Source organism: Homarus americanus, unplaced genomic scaffold (assembly GCF_018991925.1).
Source record: "Homarus americanus isolate GMGI-L3 unplaced genomic scaffold, GMGI_Hamer_2.0 scaffold39155, whole genome shotgun sequence".
NCBI classification, from domain to species: Eukaryota; Metazoa; Arthropoda; class Malacostraca; order Decapoda; family Nephropidae; genus Homarus; species Homarus americanus.
In genome coordinates this window covers 7,741,544-7,765,998 of record NW_024737042.1, presented here as the reverse complement: position 1 = coordinate 7,765,998, position 24,455 = coordinate 7,741,544, and the positions used below count along the sequence as shown (strand labels likewise).

Genomic DNA, 24,455 nt, shown 5'->3' with positions numbered 1-24,455 from the left:
CAAAGGTCACCTTGATCCATTTTCTATTCCTAAAGCTGGTGGTTGGCTGGATATTTAATTGTGGTTGAAGTGGATGGTTAAGCCTGAAATTCAAGAAGGCAACCCATCAGGAGAGATGAGAATTGCATCACACTGCTAAGGCATTGGCTATATTACCGTAGACCTCCTACCTCGAAGGGGAAACTTTCATCTCCATTCTACTTTTATCCTCTTCACCACTGATCAGCTCGTTAGCCGCTTAGGTGATCGGTCACGTCTCTGTAACGCACTGTTGGCAAGTACTAGTCAGGACAGGAGGATGTATGCACAGGCTCCTGATTGTACCTGAACCCGCTCCAGTGTTGGTCAAGTTTGGTCTTGAAAGAACTCACACTCGGTTCCGTCACAACACTTTCTGGCAGATTATTCCAAGAGTTCACAACTCTCACTCCGAAAACGTTTGCCCTCACAGTTTTCTGGACTTGCGGCTTCTTCAATCTTGAGCTGTGGCCCCTTGTGGGGCGAGCATCCGCCAGCTCCAAGTAAAGACACTCGACTGAGTAGTGCCCCTCGAGATGCTTATACACCTCAATTATGACAGGGATAGATGATTCTTACATCAGTCCCAATGTTAAGTCTCCTGACCTTGAACCCCACAGAAAGATACATACTGCTATGAAAGCCACCCAGTTACAGGTTCAGTCATAAAATGAGATTCCAGGATCAGTCCTCCACATCTATAGCAGCCAATTGTGAATTTGGATTTTCTTAGTTAGAGACTTGTGTTCAATATAAATCTTTTTTAAGTTTATCTGATGTGAATGATGATTACAGTTTAATGTACAAACTTTGTCGTTGAAGTAAACTTACCAGTAATCAATTTCTCTTATAAATCTAATATAAATTTTTATATTTGTTTTTCTATTACTGGTACAATATTCCTTAATGAACTTAAACTCATCTAATCCTAATCAGTAGCGATTCTCAATGAAATACACTATATAGTACTATACATAGGGTAATTCAGCATGTATGAATGTTATGGACATACAGTATATTCAGATCTATCCCTTAAATACATATGTTAGATCTTAAGTTTCATTATCCTTACTTAAGTACCTGTACATAAAAAAATATACTGTATGAAAAATTAACATAATTTCTTTAACCTTCATCTTGTGAAACTTGTTACCTCCTCCAATGTCAAATGATAATAATCTGAATTAGAATGGCCTACATCAATCCACTGAAGTTATTATTTCTTCTAAATTAATTTTCTCTACAATCATCAGTAATTTTTCACAGTATGTATGATTAGGTATATCCAATCTCAGTGTCTCCAGGAGTATTCACATAATATTTATGTACTGTACAGTATAATATTCTTTAGATGGTATACCTGTATTAGACAGCATGAGCATCAGTAGATAGTACAGATATGTGAAAAATGCTTAACAGATAACATTTGTTTAAAATTAAAGAGTACTGTATAGGATTATGTGGAGACCAAAAGCAAAGCTGAATGACATGCACAAGAAATATTGTGCAAGAGAGATACAAGTTGACATTAAGTATGAACAAGTGTGCTTTTACCTCAGTATGTGGGGGTTCTAGATACCCGGTACAGTACTGTACCATACTCTGAAGGCAGGAAATGGGATACAGTACAGGTACTGTACTCAGCATCTTTTATGGATACATATTTTTTAGAATAGATGCCAATTATTCATATTACCCCTTCAGAAGCACAACTACAAAAGCTTTGAGTTCCTAAGAGAAAAAGTATTCTGTGAGGACTCTTCTTTCCCTTTAATGGTTCTCATCCCTCAGTGGGGTTTGGACAAAAGCTTCTGGACAAAAAACCCTCAGTTAACGTGCAAAGTAGGACAAATGCCTGTCAGTTAAAGTGCAAAATAGGTTAGGCTAGGTATTGCAGTCTTGTGATATAATACAGGGGTAAATGTAATATTTTACATGTCAGAGAAGTGTTCATAAACTGTAAATAAGAAAGAATAAAATACACTGGACCCCTCGCTTTATGAGCATTCGCTATATGTGAATTTGCGTTTATGCGGTGACCCTATTTCTGCCCATAATTCATTTTTATATGGAAAAGAATCCCTATTATGTGTTCTATAAAAGATATGGCACACTAGTTTTATATTATATTATTTTTATTTCTAAGTCACATTAGAGTATTTTAATGATTTTTCTACAACTTTTATAGTACAGTGTGTGGGTGTGTGTCTATTGCACTGTATGTGACATGACAGGACGTGGCTGGAGTAATGAGTCAGCCACTCCACACACTTTCACTTTCCACACAAGCACCCATACTCTTCACATGTCTAAGTTTATGGTTTTAGATTATACCTGTATTATCTTTATTTCTAACACACATTAGAGTATAGTACAGTATTGTAATGATTTAGTAGTTGTGGAGCATATCCTAATTTTCCCCACTAAGATTAAGTATTCACTACGGTATACTGTATGTGGATTCCCATTATGCTATGTTGTTGCAGAATGCAACCATTGCATTAAGCGAGGATCAGGTGTAATGATATAAAAAAAATATATATATCATTAGTGTAGTATTTGTCCTAGGGCTTTTGTCCTGTTTTATTATATTTTATTTTTGTCTGGGGGCTTTTGTCCTACACTTGCCCTCAGCACTGCTCTCTTGTCTCATTTGTCACATAATGTACTGTATTCTCAAATACAGAACAGTATACAGTACCACCAATGTATTGTTTACATCTCAATCTATCAAATTCACTTTGCTCTCATTTCCTTAGGTCACCTTGGTTGCTGATATTTCTCTCATTATTTTCACATTCTATTTGCAAGTATTTTTACTGAAGATAGGAATCAGCTACTTATGAAGCATGTAAAGCAGAATATTCCCAAAAAATTTGAGTGATCGTATTAGTTGTATGACACAGGAATGTGTGGAGATGTATAAACACTAAAGTGTCTCCCGCTGTAAGTGCAGGAAATATTATACTACTGTATTAGCTATAAATAAATATTTTTATGTACTGTTAGTTATGCATAGATATCATGTAAAGTACATATGTAAAAAAGTTTAGATTAATAATTAGGATTAAAAAACTATACGTATATATATATATATATATATATATATATATATATATATATATATATATATATATATATATATATATATATATATATATATATATATATATATATATATATATATATATATATATATATATATATATATATATATATATATATACTGTATGTAAAAGTAAATAAGACAAGTGGCAGCTGCTTCCTCTTCTAAATGTTTACCAACCAACATGTTACATTCTTTAGCACATTTTTGAGTACATTACTGTACTCATGTTGGGTCTTTAGTACTTAAAAGTGAGGAGATACTCAGTACTGTACATGTAACTATTTTTTTAATTGACTCCGCATCTGTCACCTGCTTAGAAAGTAGAGAAAAAACACATATCAACAATATTATATTCCACTTTGGTATATCAAAATTAATTAATACTGGTACAGCGAACCCTCGAAAATCAAGACTAAGGGAGGGGGGGACCACCTGTCCGAAAAAGCCAATTGTCCAAATCTTACGACGAATGTAAAAAAATGTATAAAAACGATAAATAATTATTTAAAAACACCCCAAAAATGCATACAGCAATTTTTGGCATTTTAGCAGAGTGTATTTAGGAAAAAACTTTTGTGTGTAATTTCCTCCAGTAGATATGGTTTTCTTAAAATAATATACACAGTACCAGTAAATGTGATGAATAAATAAAAATCATGTAATACCAATAAATAAGTTACAACAAAAAATACTGTATTGCCAAATCAGTAAATTAAAGCCAAATGAAAGTATAACACAGTCGCCATTTGCATATGCTCTCTGGTTCACCACAGTAACGAAGACCAGCTGGGACGCCGATACCCTAGCAATGCTCCCTACTTGCTACACTCTGTGCTCTCCTCCTGTTATGTGTTTGCTCTTTGGACAATTATTTCTTTTACTTTTTTCACAATATGTATTTAGGATGGTGTGTGCATGTAACTGAATAAAAATAAATGAAGAAAGTTACGTATACTGTATCTACCCAAAAATACGATTTGAAAAAAACTACTATACATTTACCCGGTACTATTATCCTCTTCACCACTGATCGGCTCGTTAGCCGCTTGGGCGATCGGTCACGTGCTTGGCAGTTACAGTGACGAGTCTAACTTGGCTACAATGCCATGATTAATCACCATTAAGCACTATTATATCAGTAAAGACTAATAAAAACAGTAAATCCAGTGAAATATGGCAGGGAGGGAGGAGAGTTACAAGAGCAGACAACATTCAATTAGCGGTCACTCAACTCGCTCACTCCCCTTACTCGCACCTGTTGGCAGGCGTACGATCGAAATAAGTATGGGAGAAATACGTATCTTGTAGTCTAATTTGAAAAGGGTAACAGTCACAGTGATAGACAAATTATATAAACCATGCATTTACCTATGATAACATAATAAAAAACATTGTATTAATATTTGAGTGAATGAAAAAATCCAACAAACAAAATTGACAACTCTGTTTATGTTTCTGTTTGTTTCCCACCTCCTCGAGTACCTGTGTCCAGCGCGACCGACCGATCAACCAGCGCCTACAGGCCTAAAATGTTCTTTGCTGTGTTTTAGGAATGTTTCTTAGGTTGGCTTCTGGGAAGCTTCTTAGCCCAGAATCCCCATATTTTTTGTCTGAATCTTCCGAAATTCAGATTTACTGAGTCCGGATCTTCGAGGGTTCACTGCATATACAAAACATTATTTCCAACACAAAATATCATAATATTTATTGCCTTAGAAACAAGGGCTCTTTCTTTATGGATAATACACCCAACCAGAATATTACTTTCCATTTTGTAATACCCCTGTATACTGTACTTTACATCAGAAAGGATAACTTCAAGAATTTGTATATACTGTACTGTATTATGTATCAACTGAATCTAAAATACTGTTTCATGCTTTTTGGAATCTTCTGAGTACAGTACTGTACAGTCACAGACAAAAGTTCGCTCCCCGCTGTGAAACTGAGTCACGGGAATGAGTCTACGAACTGACTTACCCTAACTGTTGTGTGTATCTCATTTGGGGTCGACCCTGCTTCATTTAGGGAGAGAGTGAACTTTTGACCCCCAACTGTACATACCATAGCTAAATATTGTATCCTTAATAAGTGCATTTTACACACTTACAACATATCATTGTTATATACACACTGAAGTACTGTACACTATTTATATATCTATTTTTTAGTTGGAGAATCATTTTTCACTTTTGGAGGAGGAGGACGGGGAGGTGCAGTCTTTCTCGGTGATGTTGTAAGACTGCTTGTGGATGCCGTAGAATCTTTTCTCTGGGCTCCCTGATTGAATGATAAAGGTGATCCACCTCTTGACAAACTAGAAGTATCATGTCCAAATCGATCGTTTGATGAAGTACTCGATGCGGGTGGCCTCTGTAAATATAAAAGTCAGCATTTATGTTATGTCTACTCCTGGACTACCTCTTAATTCTTTTGTATGTAACAAAAGAGCCACTAAGATAATTTGTTGGTCATATTTCTTTACAGCCTCTATTTGAGCTCAATTCATCAGTATTTTTTTATTTTTGTGTATATCAGGTACTACTGCCTGGGAAGATACTGGAAGCATAATGTATTGTCTAATGGTAAACCCTGCTGCCATATGGCATCCAAAAAATTTTGACCAAGTCCCAGGTTGCTGTTCTGACTGACTTTCTGCCTCCTTTACACAATTGCAGGGTCTCAATTGTTGACAATACCATACATTTATCATTTCTCACTCTTGGTCTTTTTTCTTTTCATTTTGTATTTATTTATGATTCTTTGTTACTGTATTATTTTTTATTATTATTTTAATTAATTTTTTTTTATTACCTGTATTATTATTATTATTATTATTATTACAATATATTGTAGCACCAAAGCATACTGTTGTGGGTAGTACAGTCGAAATTAAAAATGCGAGTAGGAGTATCAGACCTGAGGCTTAAAGATGGTAGTTATGCAGATTCTGACCAGGATAAAGTTGAGGCATTCAACAGCTTCTTTTCCTCGGTGTTCACAAGAGAGGGTGCGATTAACCTTCTTGCGTTTGAGGACAGACGGTTCGACACAGCACTGACCCACATTGTGTTCACAGAAGAGGGTATTAGAAATAAACTGTCAAAGCTTAAAGGTCCATAAGGGTCCCAACCCTGACATGGTGCATCCCAGAGTGCTAAGAGAGTTGTGTAACGATCTTGCCGAGCCCCTGAAGATCCTGTTTTGTAAATGAAGTAAGAAAAGGTCCCCAGTGATTGGAAAATGGCTTATGTGAGTCCTACCTTCAAGAAGGGCGATCGTCACTCCACGAACAACTATAGACCGGCGAGACTGACCAGCATAATATGTAAAGTACTTGAGAGTATTATCAGAGATGCCGCAATGGAACATCTAATACGAAACAACCTTGTAAAGGATTGCCAACACGGTTTTATGCCGGGGCGCTCCTGCTTAACACAATTGCTCAAGGTATTGGATATTTGGACCCATATTCTAGATCGGGGTGGTAATATCGACAATATTTATCTAGATTTTGCCAAGGTTTTCGACAGTGTACCCTATGAAAGGCTGAAAATCAAGCTGGAAGGGTACGGAATTCGGGGAAATGTCCTTGCATGGATAGAAGACTTTCTACATGACCGCAAGCAGTGTGTGGTGATTAATGGCACGAAATCGTCATCTGTACCTGTCACAAGTCGGGTACCACAGGGCAGTGTATTGGGCCGGCTGTTGTCTGTTTGTTTCATAAATGACATGCTTGACGTTGTACGCTCCTCCATACAAATGTTTGCCGATGACGCCAAGTTATTTCGGGAAATCAAGAACCATGCGGACTGTGAAGAGCTGCAGAAGGATCTCTGTGAGCTCCAAGAATGGTCAATGAAATGGCTGCTGAGATTCAATGTCACAAAGTGTAAGAGGATGCACATGGGGCATACCAACGGTAAGGAGGCATATCATATGTCCCAACGGGATGAAGAAAATGCACTATTTGAGACTGAATGTGAGAAGGACCTAGGTGTATATGTTGACAATGAGCTGAAGTTCTCGGGCCGTTGCGAGAAGAAGGTAAATCAGGCAAATAAATCATTGGGTCTTATAAGAAGGTCGTTCAGATATCTGTATGGTCCGTCCCTCGTAACGATTTTCAAGAGTGAAGTGCTAACCCCATCCGGAGTACTGTTACCCTGTCTGGTCCCCGAGATATGCTAAGGATTGTCAGTTGGTTGAAAATGTTAAAAGGAGGGCCACCAAACTGGTGCCTGCACTTCGACACCTCAACTACCCTGAGAGATTGGAGCGCTTGAACTTGCCTAGCTTATACTACAGACGGGCAAGGAGCGACCTAACTGAGGTGTATATGCATCACAAGGGGCACTACTCAGTCGAGTGTCCTTACTTGGAGCTGGCGGATGCTCGCCCCACAAGGGGTCACAGCTCAAGATTGAAGAAGCCGTAGGTCCAGAAAACTGTGAGGGCAAACTTTTTCTGAGTGAGAGTTGTGAACTGTTGGAACAATCTGCCAGAAAGTGTTGTGACGGCACCGAATGTGAGCTCTTTTAAGATCAGACTTGACCAACATTGGAGCAGGTTCAGGTACATTCAGGATCCGGTGCATGCCCAGTACTTGCCAACAGTGCGTAACAGAGACGTGACCGATCGCCCAAGCGGCTAACGAGCCGATCAGTGGTGAAGAGGATAAAAGAAAAGTAAGTGAATGGAAGTATTATAACCAGAGTGGTTTTATAAATGTCTTTTTTTATTTATTTTTTAATAATAATATTGTTAGGGTTCGAATTCATGGGTGGGTGTAGCACTCGGAAATTCCCCCGGCTGTACATGCAATACTGTACTAAAATATATATCTGTAATAAGAGTAACAGCTAATGACATGGTATACAGTACAGTATTGAGAGATTCTGTTGTATAAAATTTTAACATTTTATTTGTAATAAAGGCTGGTGGGATTATAAGATTACATATATTTATATGTCAAATGAAAGATGAGGAATTGGAAAAATCCATGGTGCTCTAATACTTCACTGGTGATAAATCAGTCGGTATCTTTTTTTGTAGTATGTTTACTTTGTTTTTAATTTTGCAAACCCTGTTCCATTTCGCACAAGGTTGGCCAAACCAAAAGCAATGCAGACACTTATTTACTGCCAGCCATTCTTTCTTGCTGATATTATTTTTTCCTTCCACAACAATGTCCTATGGTATCCACATAATTAGCCTCTACCTCTTCATACATCATCCTAGCATTACACAACTGTGTGTCTATCATCAAATAAAAATACACTACATCATACTCTTCCAATCATGTATGCACACTTCTGCTCCCTGGAGGTCCAGTCCTCTTCCATCCAATACAAAACCTCCCTCACCTTATCCTTCCATCTACTCAGTCTTCCCCTCACTCTCTTACCATCTTAGTACCAATCTTTCACTGCCCATTCCCATCATATGTCTACATGTATATTGTACAGTATTACAGTATTACCTTTGCAAACCCTAGTTGCCTCTCTGACACTCCTTTCACTTTTGCATCTCATATTTGTGGTTTTCATTCCTTGCATCCAATTCATACCATATACTGCTTTTATGCACATAATTTCCCCCGTTTCTTACATGTTTCTTCCTCAAGCATCCTGAGTCAGTGATTCACACCCATACAATATTGTCAGCTTACAGTAACTATTCCCCAATACATCCCCCTCCTATCTCTACCTCATTTAGAGTTCTCTCTCTCTCTTTCTCCATACACTGTACTGTATAACTGATAAAAGTTAGTCATTAATAAAATACATATTGTTCTTACAGGGCTTGGAGGAAGTGGTGCTTGCCTCTTCTTTCTTCCTGTCATGATTCTAGCTGTATGAGGTAAGGATGATCTCACTCCATCTCGTTGTAAGGGGGATGAACTCATCACAGAGAAGGATTTTCTTGACCTTGCTTCTCGAGTCAGTCCATTGTGTATGCTATCATCGTCATCATCATCATTATCATCTTCACCGAATGGGTTTGTTGATGTGCTTTCATTTGCACCTTTAAATGACTGGGAGTTAATTGAGGCTAAGGAATCATTCAGATGCTGTGGTGAGAGATATGGATAACTTGAAGTCATAGGAGTAACTGACGGAGAAGAGGCTCGTATTGGTCTAAACTCCTGTTCTCGAGTGATGTTACTTGTCTCACTAAAAGAATTTTCATTTTCATCATCATCAAAAGGATTCTTACCAATAACTGGCACTGTTACCGTGGCGGTGTGAGTAGGACCTGGGAACTGCCGGACTTGTGCCTTTGTGTCTTTGTCTTTTTGTGTCTCTGATTCATTATCATCATCACTATCAAAGGGATTCAGTGAAACTATTTTTCTAGGCTTTGGTATTGGAATTTGTTTTGGTGGCAATGCTTGCTGGCATTCAGTTTCCTCATCCTCATCACTCTCAAAGGGATTTAAAGACACAATTTTTCTTGGCTTTGGTACTGGAGGTATAGGAGGTTTTTCTGTATGTTTCTCTCGTTTGGGGGCTTCAACTTGAGGTTCAGGAGGCTGTTTAGGCAGATCACCTATATCTCTTTTCATGCCCTCCTCCTTGTCCGAGATGGGAACAGTCATTTTTGATGGAGCTGCAAATAAAATACTAGTTAATTTAAAAATGTAAAATATTATAGTAAATAAATGAAATGTTCAACACATCATAAAAATTAAAGAATGATTGCATTACAAATTCTTAATGCTAGAATTTGCTGAATGAGGATGAAATGATGTGACAATAAATTAAAACCTTATACAGTACGGTACTGTACTGTATATGAAATAACCAACTATGTGCCACCTTTTGGCTCTGTGACTTTTTCCGATCAGCTCACAAATCACCTGTACTGTAGCAATACCCAGTGTTTTAAAAAACATATCCAGCTAAAAAAAAATCTTATTTAATACTGTACTAAAGATGCCACATGGTCAGGATACTAGAGTGCGTTTTTTCCCAGCTGAGAAAAGATGCCCCGCACCCTCCTCAAAAGTTACAGCTAGGTCAGAAGGCATACAACCATAAAATCATTGTCATATGACAAGATTTTTATTTTTTATTTTTTGAGTTGTGCTCATGACTGATTGACCATCCAAAGGCCAACCAGAGAGTGTAGTATTGTGCCTTTAGCCAAGACAGTTCATAGCGACATCAGTGACCATGGAGGAGGTTGTAAATAATTTGAAGTGAAGAACAAGTTGGAGCAAGCAATTAAGGCACCACTGCCACCAGTACCCAAGTCGTATTATTGGTGCCACAAAGATTTTTTCTTTCTTTTGTGTGTGTGTGCTTTCTCGAGGACTGAAATGCGATTACTGCAGGGCGACGTTGCATGTAGATTGTATGGGCTTAACAAATGCAGCGTTTAGGATGGTACAGAATACGGTGAAGCATAAAGGCTGTTGCTGGTATCGTCGTGACTGCCTAGTCAAGGTGAAAGAGGCAACTGCAAGCTACAGGGGAACGAGTTTCCGAGAGACGAAAATAGACGAAACTGGATCCTTGCCTGTTGCCAAACTATAACAAGTTGGGAAAGAGGTGGTAGTGAAGAGAAGTTATGCTGAGGCCTTAGAAGGGTCACAGAAAGTGGTGGAGAGTAATGCAGGATCAGAGCAGATTCTACAGCAGCTAAGGACTCTGAAGAAGTGTGTCGAAGAGATGGCAACTAGCAGACCTACTGTTAGGGGAGAGGAAGAACAACAGGAACGTTTCCAGCGCAGGAACAACATAATAGTTTATGGAGTCCCTGAGAGCCAGTCGGAGGAAGCTGAGAGTAGGAAAACACACGACAAGATGAAGTTTGAGATTATTTGTACAGAGGTCCTGAACATGCCATCCCCCCCTCAGAATGTGAGGAGGCTGGGACAAAAGCAGGGGGACAAGCCTCGCACCGTCAGGATCACACTAGCGAGTGAGGAGAAGAAATGGGAGGTTATTCGGCAGGCAAAAAACTTAAGCAAGGAGCGAGGCATTTTGGAATGTATTCATTCACCCAGATCTCATGGTAATGCAGAGGGAACAGCACAAGAAGCTCCTGCAGGGCTTGAAGCAGAGGAGGGAGGAGTCGAGGAGGAAAGGGGACGGGTGTACGTGGGTTATATCCTGGGGGAGGGTAGTGGAAGCAAGAGCACCGACACAGAGCCAGGAGGCAGCGGTACACCCTTCACCTGCCCTACATCCCACCCAGGAAGAGGCACCAGCTCTACCTCCCACCCAGGAAGAGGTGAGCGCCGTGTAAACAATGACATTTCTAGCCACATAATATAAAATTTCTGATAAACTTCCTACATGCTCATGTTTGACAGAATGAATGTATGTGTCTTTATATAATTTAGCTAAATATCTTTCTCGTCAGAAACGGTCATCCCAACGATTATGAATAAACTCATTTAGAAATACATCAGTACTTCAGGACGAAATTGAACAGATTTGCAACAGCCAATCAACTGTAACTCTTGAGGAGGGGGCGGGACATCTCTTCTCAGCTGCGATAAAATGCACTATAATTAAACAGAGGTTTTATAATTCTATGAACTGTTCTACAGCATTTCGAGAAAAAAATACTGTATAGATAATATGAACTTCAAACAATTTACCCAAGATTTCAGAGACAAGGCTGATTAAGGAGCCATTAAGATGGATGCAGTAATTGAAAGTGTACACTGTATTGTGCGAACAATCATGAGTCAGCCTGAATACACCCATTGGGTATATCATTCAATAGTAACCATGTACAGCATGCTTTTGAAAATCGTCTCACAAATTTGTGAAATAAGAATCGGTATGATATACAGTACTGTCTAGTATTACAATAAATAGGACTTTTCATCACAAAAATATCAAAGACAGTACAGTACATACTGCACAGAAAAAAAAATGTGAAAGAGGTTTGAGATCTGATTCTTTTTTCAATTTGAAATTACTGTACAATAATATTTTTACTAGAGTATTTTATCAATTGACCTCAGAGTACATGAAAGTTTTAACATAAAGGGACATTTACAGTGACTCCAAATCCCAGTACTGAACAGTATAAAAATGTGATAAAACCGTTTTGTGGTAGAAATTTTTGGTGGCTATGTTTTTAACTTGGTGAAAAGGATAAAGTAAAGTACCGATAAGTAAAGAGCTGAACAGTACAATATGTACTGTACTGTACTGTATAACAGACTTAACAAAATTATTATAGCTGTTCATTGTAAAATTAAAATATTTATTTTTTCATGAGACCACTTTCTTTGTAGTAATGATATAAAAAAATATTTAAAAACTCTGTTTACCAATAAAATTTACAATAATCTGAATGATTCAAAATTCTGTTCCAAACCTGTCTTCTTGGTTACCTACAAAGTGATTTAAGAATAAATTTTTAACAGAAAATAGTATATACGTACACAATTTAAATGTCTGTGCCTTAATTTTCTCTCAAATTATTAAAAAGTTACTCAAGATTGTAAGTTACTGATATGCTGATCAATAGTCAATGGGCATCATGAATTGTCTTAAATTATGAATCTCAGGACAAATCCTTCATACAAAGCAAGACATGTACGGTACAATATAGTGTACTGCACTGTACCGCTAATTGTATCTTTGTACAATGATTTTGTTTAGTATCTTTGAGGACTTACTGGCAGTGCTGAGAGTCTGAAGTGAGCGAGCAGCAGGCACTGGATGAGGTCGGCGTGTTCGACGAGGGGTAGAAGGAGAGGTTGGTAATGATCCACCAACTGCTACAGCTGAAGTAGCACCAGGGGTGGATAGTAATGATTTGTGTTCAGCCCCTTTAACACCACTCTCATATGAAGTGTTCATCAAACTCGACTGCGAAACACTAGACTTAGTGACTTTGTCATCTCCACGTGAAAGACGGCGTGCTGGAGATGGTGGCACCAAGACTGTGGCACCACCACTATCAAAAGATGTATTGAGGAAGGAGGGTGATGATCCCTGAAACCTTCCATTTGGTTCACTGTGTGAGGCATCTAGTAAATGGGGCGCAGACCCATGAAGTACATCAGATTTTTCACAACTGCCAGATGAATCACCTGAAACAATGGGTAAATGCTTTCCTTCTGTGTGATGTTGTGCAACAATGCCATCTCCTTCTGAATCTTTCAACTTAACATCTTTACTCTCCCTATCAAAAATGGAAAATGGTGATATGGGTAATGGTTGCTCTGCAGTATTTTTTTTAATATTATATTTAAGCAAATCACTCTTGGGAGGAAGGGGAGGTTTTTCATTGACACTTGACACTTCCTTCACTGGTAGTGGTGGCGGCTCATCCTCGTCCTCTGGGGGCTCACTTTCTGGTAGTGGTGGTGGCACATCACTATCATCTGGTGGTTCATCAGATGGAAGTGGTGGTGGTATAACACCATCCTCTGGGGGTGCACTAAATGGAGGTGCAGGATGTTCCTCACTGTCCTTCCCTGGACCACTTTGTGAAGATGGTGGGTATTCTTCACCATTTGTTGGAAGAGATACTTGTTTATAATCAGTGTTAATGTTATTCATTTTAAGAGGCTCATTGTCTTTAACAAAGTTATTCTCTGCACTTTCTTTATTGTCAGGTACTAGTTCCACAATATTGTATGGGGGAGTGCTCTCTGGAGGAGCCTCTGATACTTGTAAGGAATCTTTAATTTGAGCCCCCAAGTCCTCCTTGTTCTTTGGGGTATCATTTTCAGAAAGAGATGATTCTTCACTGTTCCTTGGTGGATTAATTTCTAGAACTGAAATTTCCTTTATATCTATGCCAGATTCACTCATCGGAGTTGGTGGGGGCTCTTCAGTATCCTTCAAATAATTTGGATCTTTTTTATCCAGCACTGTGTTACTCACTCCTGGTGAAGGAGGTCTGTCTTGATGTACATCACTACTACCCTCACTATAAGAGTTAGCAAGCAACTTCTGACTTGTTCCTTCTTGTACATCATCAGAGGTTGTGCTTCGTAACTGTCTGTCATCAGGTAGAGGCTCTTCAGTATCCTTCAAATGATATGGATCTTTTTTATCCAGCACTGTGTTGCTCACTGCTAGTGAAGGAGGTTTGTCTTGATCCATAGCACTGCTACCCACATCACAAGAGTTCAACTTCTGACCTGTTCCATCTTGTCCATCATCAGATGTGGTACTTAGTAACTGTTTGTCATCAGTTTTGCTCTCAGAAACTTGGAGCTCACACGACTGCAAAACAGCATCCCTGTTGGTTGAACTCTGTATTAGTACAGTAGTCTTATTTGGTAATTAAATACAGTACTGTAATATACTTATGCAGAGGATATTATTAATTGTAATGGGCTATGCTACTGGTAGTTATCTGTACGCTTGAAAAAATACTGCATATATTCTATAAGAACATAAAAAATTTAAAAGATTAAGGAGTATACTGATATCTTTTCAAAGGAAGCAAATGGTGCTTAAGGTATGGAAACATTACCCATTGCTCCGAGAACAAACCTTACAAAATATTCAGTGTGGTTACATTTTATTAATTACTGTACAGTCCTAAAATATTAATAACACTTGTCATACTCATATTACTGAATCACTCATGGACATATGAGAGATACTGTATGTGTATATAAAATTTGACTGATATGAAAAGTGCTCCTGGTAATTATGGAAATGGACTAATACCCAGTACTGCTGAGATTCAATGCCACGAAGTGTAAGAGGATGCACCTGGGGCGTACCAACGGTAAGGAGGCGTATCATATGTCCCAAAGGGATGAAGAAACTGCACTATTTGAGACTCAATGTGAGAAGGACCTAGGTGTATATGTTGACAATGAGCTGAAATTCCCGGGCCATTGCGAGAAGAAGGTAAATCAGGCAAATAAATTATTGGGTCTTATAAGAAGGTCGTTCAGATATCTAGACGGTCCGTCCCTCATAACGATCTTCAAGAGTGAAGTGCTAACCCCATCTGGAGTACTGTCACCCCGTCTGGTCCCTGAGATATGCTAGGGACTGTCAGTTGGTTGAAAATGTTCAAAGGAGAGCCACCAGACTGGTGCCTGCTCTTCGACACCTCAACTACCCTGAGAGATTGGAGCGCCTGAACTTGCCTAGCTTATACTACAGACGGGCAAGGGACGACCTAACTGAGGTGTATAAGCATCACAAGGGGCACTACTCAGTCGAGTGTCCTTACTTGAGCTGGCAGACGCTCGCCCCACAAGGGGTCACAGCTCAAGATTGAAGAAGCCGCAGGTCCAGAAAACTGTGAGGGCAAACTTTTTCTGAGTGAGAGTTGTGAACTCTTGTAACAATCTGCCAGAAAGTGTTGTGACGGCACCGAGTATGAGCTCTTTCAAGACCAGATTTGACCAACACTGGAGCAGGTTCAGGTACATTCAGGAGCCGGTGCATGCCCAGTACTTGCCAACAGTGTGTAACAGAGACGTGACTGATCGCCCAAGCTGCTAACGAGCCGATCAGTGGTGAAGAGGATAAAAGTAAAAGTAATTACCTGGCAATTTTGAAGAATTGTCAAGTACTGTACAATACAGTACTGTAGTATAGTACTGTACAATACTTGGCAAATCTGTACTTTACTGAACAGTATATTGATCTCACTGGTTTGTCTGCAAATTTAATCCAACTGTTAAATATATTCCATAGCTTATCGGCCTAAGCTTAGAACAGGAAAAGTAAAATTTTGGTCAACATTGGACTATGGGCAAAGGTCACAGGGGAGACTTCCAAGTGGTTATGTGCACAGTCAGTGCAAATACGTGAGACTGGCGACGTTGAATAGTGTGAAATTGTATAATGGATATACTCTCTCTCTCTCTCTCTCTCTCTCTCTCTCTCTCTCTCTCTCTTCTGTTACTACATTGTATCCTAGCGTCTGACACTTATGCAATTTGTTTAATGCCCGAGTCTGAAAAATAAATCCGCCATTTCTTTTACATAAAGTGGATAAATATCTGCACTCTAAAATAAAACCTTGTTTTAAAATTATAGGCATTGTTATGATACCATTATGCATTCGTTTGAAGCTGGTGTTTGACTGCTTTTTGCCCACTTTGTCTACTATGAGAATGTCACATATTCCCAGAATGTTTGATGTCAGTTAATGATGACCTTACCTAACCTAATGGGAAGTAGAGGATATGGGATTAGACGGACTGGGGTGTTACCGTCTGACCTTGTTTCTAATCTTCCTTTTGAAGCAACAATAATGACCAAAAATTTACTGATGCACTTCATAACGTCATTCACCTAATTTACCAACAAATATTGTGCCACTTTTTATAACCTCAGTACTGTACATATAAACTGGTCCCCAGTTGCCGATTATGATGTACCTGTACAGTAAATTTAATTCATAAATAACCTTCGCTATCAAACAGGTCAGGTACTACCGCCTGGGAAGATATTGGAAGCATATTGTTGTCTAATGGTAGACCCTGCTGCCATATGGAATCACGAAAATTATGACCAAGTCCCGGGTTGCTAATCTGACTTTCTGCCTCATTTACACACAATTACAGGGTCTCAATTGTTTCTCTTACTATTGACAACACAACTTACACATATTGTTTCTCACTTTTGATTTTTTTTTCATTTTTGCATTTCTTTATGGTTCTTTATTATTATTATTATTATTATTATTATTATTATTATTATTATTACGTCCCCAGCCTGATGTGGGTCAGTGACCTGTGCCAGGTGGGTTAATCCCGTAAAAAAATAATATATATATATATATATATATATATATATATATATATATATATATATATATATATATATATATATATATATATATATATATATATATATATATATATATATATATATATATATATATATATATATATATATATCATGTAAATCCACAATGAAAACGTGGATAAGATAAATCTTGATAAAATCACACGGGAAGATGGAAACAACGGAGTACCTTAGCTTTCGTCTTTATTCAAGACATCTTCAGAGGCAACTGGATTACATGGACAGAGAGAGGGTCAGTTCAAAACTGATAATATGTTACATAAATTTATTTGTCAGTGGCCCAAGGTTAAAAATGCTTTGAAAACCTTTGATCTAGATGTATGATAGTTATTTTGTGGGCCCCCTTTTTTCTGACCTGACTTGTCTAGTCACGTCACCTCCCTTCTCTTAAGCTCCTCTACGTGTGTGTTGGTGTGGGGATTAGTGGATGTCATCATTTTGACCTGTATATTTAAGCCTCTCTCTGTCCATGTAATCCAGTTGCCTCTGAAGATGTCTTGAATAAAGACGAAAGTTAAGGTACTCCGTTGTTTCCATCTTCCCGTGTGATTTTATCAAGATATATATATATATATATATACATTACTGTATTTTAATTATTCAGCGGCTAATGAGATCAATGTACAGCTGAGTTAGCTGCTGGATGCTGTACAATAATTTATGTCCGGACAAAATTCCAACAAAGAAAATGTGCGTATACTAAGACGTGGGATATCTTGAACTGATGCCATTTGTATCCTCGAGTCTCTTCCAGTTGCCATAAATAGTAATAATGAGAAATCGAACTGGTAAATTCTGAACATTTTTTTTGTCGTTTGTTAAAATGAACACTGTCTTCATCAGTTTTGCACGTAAAACTCTGAGAATTCACAATCTTTTTGGTTTATGTACACTCTAATCATAGGTGCTAGTTATGGTATGGGTAGAAAGTGAGGTGTGGTGGGCAAGGCAAGAGGAGTGAAGGACAGAACAGGAGGGTTGGTGGGTAGGGCGGGAGGTGAGCAGTGATGGGTGGTGTGGGCAAGGCCTTTAATAAACTATCTCCATTAAGAGCACCTCTAGACCACAGGGAAAGTGCCAACTGAACTGTACCGTACTAACCATTTAGGAATACTCCAGTAATCAGTCGTATCAAGTAAAAAAAAATGTGATCCATGGAATTTCAGACCATCAGCTTGAAGTAAATGTGTGTAACTGGAATAGATCCTGATGATAATACTCGTATATTGATTCAGCAACATGATTCAGTAACATACAATGTTACTGCAAAATAATGGAATATCATGTTGTCCCAGTTGGGGGTTCAATACAGCCCAGGAAAACTATGACGTTTTGTGGTGTAACTGTTCTATATTATCATATTGCAGTATCTGACACTCATTACATGTTGATAATAATAATAAAACAATAATAAAATAACAGTAATAATAATTCACGCTATCTGGGGCGTTCGGTTAGGTCAGGTTAGGATAGCGTTAAGCTGATCCAATAATAATGTGGTCAATAATACCAGTACAGACACGGGTTTAGTAACGGAAAAAACACCATCAACTACAAAAACTACCGTCGACGACAATAAAAATCAAATCAAACAACTAATAACTTGAAGTATAAATAAATGGTTATGTTCTTTTAATTCCCAGCATTGACGTGCAAATCTTTCAGAATCCCAGCTCTATTTCTGGCACATTTCACGTACAGAAAACAGGTGTGAGGAGTACTGTGAAGGCCACTGTCAGGTGCCTAGCGAGTTGTTTATCCTTATAAAGAGGCTAGGAGCGAGAGGACGTGATATGCATGCGAGTAAATAAGCCTAGCACCCAGTTACCTCTCAGAGAAGGAAGTATAGACACATTCTAATGCTGACTGTGACAAAGAACGAAAAGGGTAATGGGGATGGCTAAGGAATAAGTTTTTCGTAGATACATTATGTAACATTCTACATATCGAACCATTTCATCTACATCCTTCTTTCCTCACACAGCCAAACTGCGGAATGCTCTGCCTTCTTCTGTGTTTCCATACTCATACAAAGTCTCACTTCAAAAAGCTGGTCTTCCGGCATCTTCGTGGTGTAGATTAATATAATCTTTTTCTTTCTATTTTTAATGTATTTTTACTCTTATTTTTTCGCCCCCTCGGCCCAATTGTGGGTCGATGACGTGTGCCCGGGTGGGCTATTCCCAGTAAAAGAAAAAAAAATCTAGGTATGGTTTCTGTATTTCCTGCTGCAATGGTAATATAGAAATGATCGATTATTATAATTCACTAATATGATCACTCCCCAGGCAGTTCTGATATGTCGGCTAAACGTAGAAAATTCGAAGAGCTGAGAAACTTTTAAAAACATGCAAAAGTGAGCGGATGTGAACGGCTGGCGGGCGGTCAGACCCACGCTGTCAGCCGGTTATATTTGCATATGGAACGTCCTTATTGTATACATGACAAAGCTTCTCCCTGCCCCTCAACTATTTTCATTCGATATGTAATACTTACTACCAAATTGAAAAATTATTCCACTATTTTGTTTGTGGTACACTATATAATAATATTATGTATACTTATCGCTAAACAACAGTGTGCCGTGCTTCCATAGAATTCAATGGTAGCGAAATTAATTGTAAGAAAGGTAGAATAGAAATAAGGTTACCAGATGACATGTTTTAAAAATAAAAATAATAATAGTCGAAAAGTCGACATTTCCCAGCAGAGTCAGCACTCCTGGTGGGAGTGTTTGAGCTAAATATCACGTCTTTCGTCTATCATATGACTTATCGATAAATATGCTTATTGACGTTTTGAAGTCTTTAGAATAAACAAGATATGCAAAGCAACGTATGAAAACAATTGTTATATAATAAGCATGGCTAATCCAGTGTTCTGAAAGTTTCTCCTTATTTCTGAGGCTGGTCACTGCACCTGTTTGTATCACCAGCGATCCTGGGAATGTTATGATGTTATTTCCGACTTTGTGTAAAATTTGACACATATGCGGTTCTAATTTTATCTGCGTTGACACAATCAAGTTGCTGACGCCAGCTATAAACATGCGATTCTTACTCAAATGCACTACCAAGTGCGTGAGGACATACACACCCACATATTTCCAACCTTCTATCATGGCTGGATGGTCGTCACACCAACGAATATATAAATTATAGCCAACATCAGAAATCCCTCTGAGCTTTACGCTTCATAGTACAGTATGAAGATCGTGAAGTATATAACAAAAGGCCGTCCCTCACAACAATGAAGTCGCTGTCTGTGACTTCACCATCCAAGTACAGTAGTCAGGATGCAAGAGATAAAAAACCTCCTTGATATTAACACCATTTTATTTCAATCGCGGCGTTAGATTTGATTTTGACCATTTTGTTGGTGTAATAGTGCGCGCTCCAACAAATAGGGTCTTTTAAGCGCGTACTGTAGGTTAGATCATATACTAGATATCAACAATAAAAAAAATAAAAATACATCTGCCCTAGTTATGGATTAACTATGAGATGAGACACCCTGGAAGGCATATCTGCGAGCAAGATAACAGCTAACATTCGTACTGGTGATTATTTTGTTTTTTGTTTTTTAGCGGGAATTAGCCCACCCGGGCACAGGTCGAACTACCCACAACGGGGCCTAGGGGGCGAAAAAATAAGAACAGAAAAAAATTTAAAATAGAGAAGAAAAAGGTTATAGTGTGTTAATCTACACCACGAAGATGCCGGAAAACCACCTTTTTAAAGTGAGACAGAATGTATAAGTATGGAAATACAGAAGAAGGCAGAGCAGGAAAGAAGGATGTACTATAACGAGTTATTCGAGTATGACCGACATCCACAGAGAAACGGTGGGCACCGCGGGCAAGACGTGTGTTACGAGCCCACTACCTTGCCGGTGTCATGCGACAAATCTTCAGATGCGATAAACCTCCCGGGCTCAGCAATTACTGATGTTCATTATCGACATCTAAGATGTATGATTGATTTGTGGTTGATTTGTGAGAGCTGAAAATATTAATAAATACGGCAACGGAAGGTTTTGAATGAATTTCCCATTATATCTTGGGCAAACTGACTACAGTATAAAGATGATATCAAACATACTCACTACCAATGACAATGAAAGCACAAAGTGGTCAGTGCTTTGAAGTCGATGGAAATTGTGGGGTAAGAAAACAAAAAATGAACCAACCAAACCCAAAGAATCCTGACCTAACATGCCCTAACCTAACATTACAAAATCTTACCATACTTAACCAATGGTGGAGGCTGATCATGCGTGCACCGCGTGAAGAAGTAAACAATAAACACTTAAAGCGAACTGGAGAACCACCAAAGTTGTATTAATTTTACTAACTTTATAATTAAATTTAATACCCAAAACTAAGCATTTACCCCGGAAGGTTTTGCGCACGGAAGGTTTGTCGCGCGACACCGATTAAGTTTAACATCAGTGATAGGCCTCGCTCTCTTCTACCCCATACACGGACGCGATCTGTTGCCCTTCCCTTATTAATTTACTGCCCCCAGTGAGACTCTTGACTATATTTGTCGACGTCACTGACGTCGTAGAACATACGCATGAATACAACCACACACGTAAAAATAAATATTATAAGCTGTGGAAGATGTGGAAAGTGAGGAAGCAACCAACCATAACGGACTCCCAATTAATAACAATGGCCCCTTATAAAACCTTCTTTATATCTCATCACCTCACCCTTGGATCTATTATATACGTCTTACATATACTTATCAGCTCTTTAATATAAATTATAAATTATATATATATATATATATATATATATATATATATATATATATATATATATATATATACATATATATATATATATATATATATATATATATATATACATATATATATATATATATATATATATATATATATATATATATATATATATATATATATATATATATGCTGATAACCACAAGGAAAGAAGAAAACACGAAGTTTCCAAGCGCTTTCCTGTAATTCACATCTTCAGAAGTTCAGAGGCAACAGAGTTGCCTCTGAAGATGTCTTGCTTGAATAAAGACGAAAGTTAAGGTGCTCCGTTGTTTCCCTTTTCCCCGTGTGATTATACAAAACCTACAGTGATTTACTTGCATATATATATATATATATATCTTGATAAAATCACACGGGAAAATGGAAACAACGGAGTACTTAGCTTTCGTCTTTATTCAAGACATCTTCAGAGGCAACTGGATTACATGGACAGAGAGAGGCTTAAATATACAGGGTGACCTAAAAAAACATGCAGACAGTATTTACGAAATTTCAAATTTAATTGACTCATTATTTACTCATCTAACACTTGCTTAACAGCATTCAAATATTTGAGTTTGCATAAAGTGATTACAGATTTTTACATTGCATAACAAATATCAATATGATAAATACCTTAGTTACTACTGGAGTAATATGCTGGCATTTTAGTAAAGAGCGTAACTACGTTAATATTTTGATTATTAATTGCGTAAATGATGTAAATAATAAAGTTGGACTTGAGGTATTCTTGTATCGTCGATGCAAGTATACCAACAGTACCAACAGCAACACTTGACCAGCGAACAAGTACCATAATTATAGAGAGGAAACAAGGAATAATTAAATTCCATGTGGACGCTAAAATTCGCTTTATATACTGTACTCAGTGTACTGTATATGAGCAAGTATGAATAGATAATACAACTTATTGTCTTATCTCTTTTTTGCCGCTTTCCACACCGCTACCATTATTTGCCCTCTTCTCCGGAGTTTTTTTTTACCTCTTGATCCACACAACAGAAAATGAATAACCATTTACAGGTGGTAAGAGCTAGCAAGAAGACGACATACGGCAGGCAATTAAACACACTCCAGAACCCTGGCTTAAACTCCTTGCGAATTAACCGAGCCATTATATTCAGTAATTGATGTAGTTTTTGTGGATAACAGTTTGTCGTGTATATTATTTTTTTTTCTAAACACACTATATGCCTTACTTGCTTTACGTATATAATATAAGTAATTAACCGAATCGGGTTCACTCTACTATACTTTGGTTTCTCCTAAATAAACTATTTTAGTTTCAATTTCAAACAAATATAATTGGTATTCTAATCATAGCAGATGTTACATTTTGAGAACGTTGTTATATTTGAAAGTACCGGTAGTTATTTAAGGTTGGAATTATATTTAATATAGTCTTACCTTCCGTCAGCTACAATGTTGTGTGGCGCCTCTTTCTCGTCCTCCTCCAACACCTCCTTCGCACTCTGTTTTTCCGTGACTCCTTCACTCGCATTGTCGTCTTGCACCCTATCCGCTAGTTCCTTACTAATATTGTTATTATTTATTGACTGTAAATATTTATTTTCACTGTATGCATCAGTAACACCCGAGTTTTTTGTATTATTTTTATTTTCAGTCACTACAGACATCATGCTTGATTCGTTACTAGGTTTATCTAAGTTAAAATGATTAGAATCGTCTGATGGGTCTTTACTGCCCGTGTTTTCCACTTCATCACTTTCTCTGATCACTAAATCCCGAATGTCACTGGAACTAGTTTGTTTTCCTGGAGTTGTGGGTACATCAGCTTTGGGATCTCTCTTGGGACTTTGGTCTCTCTCAGGGGTCTCATACCTATCTGGGGTGCTGTATCTCTCAGGGGTTGAGAATCTCTCCGGAGTTGTGTGTGTGTCAGAGTTTTGCTCCCCGTCTACACTCACGTCAATCACGGAATCCGACTGTTTTTCTAAATTAGAACTTTTGATGACAGGCTCTGAAGTAGTTTGCGTGTGAATTTTATCCTCACTAGGCTCTAGGTCTGGAACTGTCTTCGTTTTCGAATTCAAACAGAGGTTGGGGCTCGTTTTTGGTGATGTGTTGCTGTCTCTACCCTCTGCTAATTGTCTCCTTGGGCTTTGGCGAAGAGCAGCCGGACTTGGTTGTCTTTCAGGAGTGTTGGACTCGCTAACAGGACATGACTCTGTATCAGAAGGACCATTTTTGTCCGCATTTTGGCTAGGATGTCGGGATGTCTCAGGAGTCTTACTCTCAACCTTCAGCCCTTTCTCTGGGCTTTTGCTCTTTCCTCTCGATCCCTTATCTGGGCTCTTTCTGTCCGAGGTCAGCTTCCGGAAAGAGGCGAGGCGTCGAGCAAAGCTGGGGGGAGTTCTTTTCTCTGAAGGATTTTTTTTCTCTGGACTTGACCTCTCCTTATCCGAGCTGTGTTCTGTCTCAGAGTCTTGTTGCTCGTCAGGTTCTTTGTGTTTATGGCGAACATGCTTCTTGGCCCAGTTCAACATGTCGAGTGTGTCTTGAATGGTGGCGGTTAGTGTGTCACAATTATCACAAATGTATGGGTCTCCACTTTTTTCTTTCACAGATAAATAGTAACTCTTTAAATATCGATAAATCCTTTATTTGTGATGATGTATGGTTTTTGAAGTTCGGTTGATGATGTTGGTTCAGAAGCTCCGGTTACTCCTTGCCTGCGGAAGAAAATGAACATTAGAAGTATGAATTTCATTCAGGACAAGTAT

The 24,455-nt window shown here is 38.2% G+C and overlaps 1 protein-coding gene across 3 annotated transcripts in view; it reads right to left on the bottom strand.

Annotated features, from left to right (window-relative positions):
• Positions 1 to 3,225: 3,225 nt before the first annotated feature.
• LOC121872654 (flocculation protein FLO11-like) overlaps positions 3,226 to 24,455 on the bottom strand; it is a 59,249-nt gene continuing 38,019 nt past the window's right edge. For all 3 annotated transcript variants that reach the window (XM_042375592.1, XM_042375593.1, XM_042375594.1), the window contains exons 2-5: positions 23,119 to 24,404; positions 12,780 to 14,356; positions 8,931 to 9,742; positions 3,226 to 5,500 (exon numbers count right to left, since the gene is read on the bottom strand). In XM_042375592.1, coding sequence (XP_042231526.1) covers positions 5,288 to 5,500; positions 8,931 to 9,742; positions 12,780 to 14,356; positions 23,119 to 24,218 — 3,702 coding nt within the window. In that variant the 5' untranslated portion in view covers positions 24,219 to 24,404 and the 3' untranslated portion in view covers positions 3,226 to 5,287. The remainder of the gene's footprint in view (positions 5,501 to 8,930; positions 9,743 to 12,779; positions 14,357 to 23,118; positions 24,405 to 24,455) is intronic.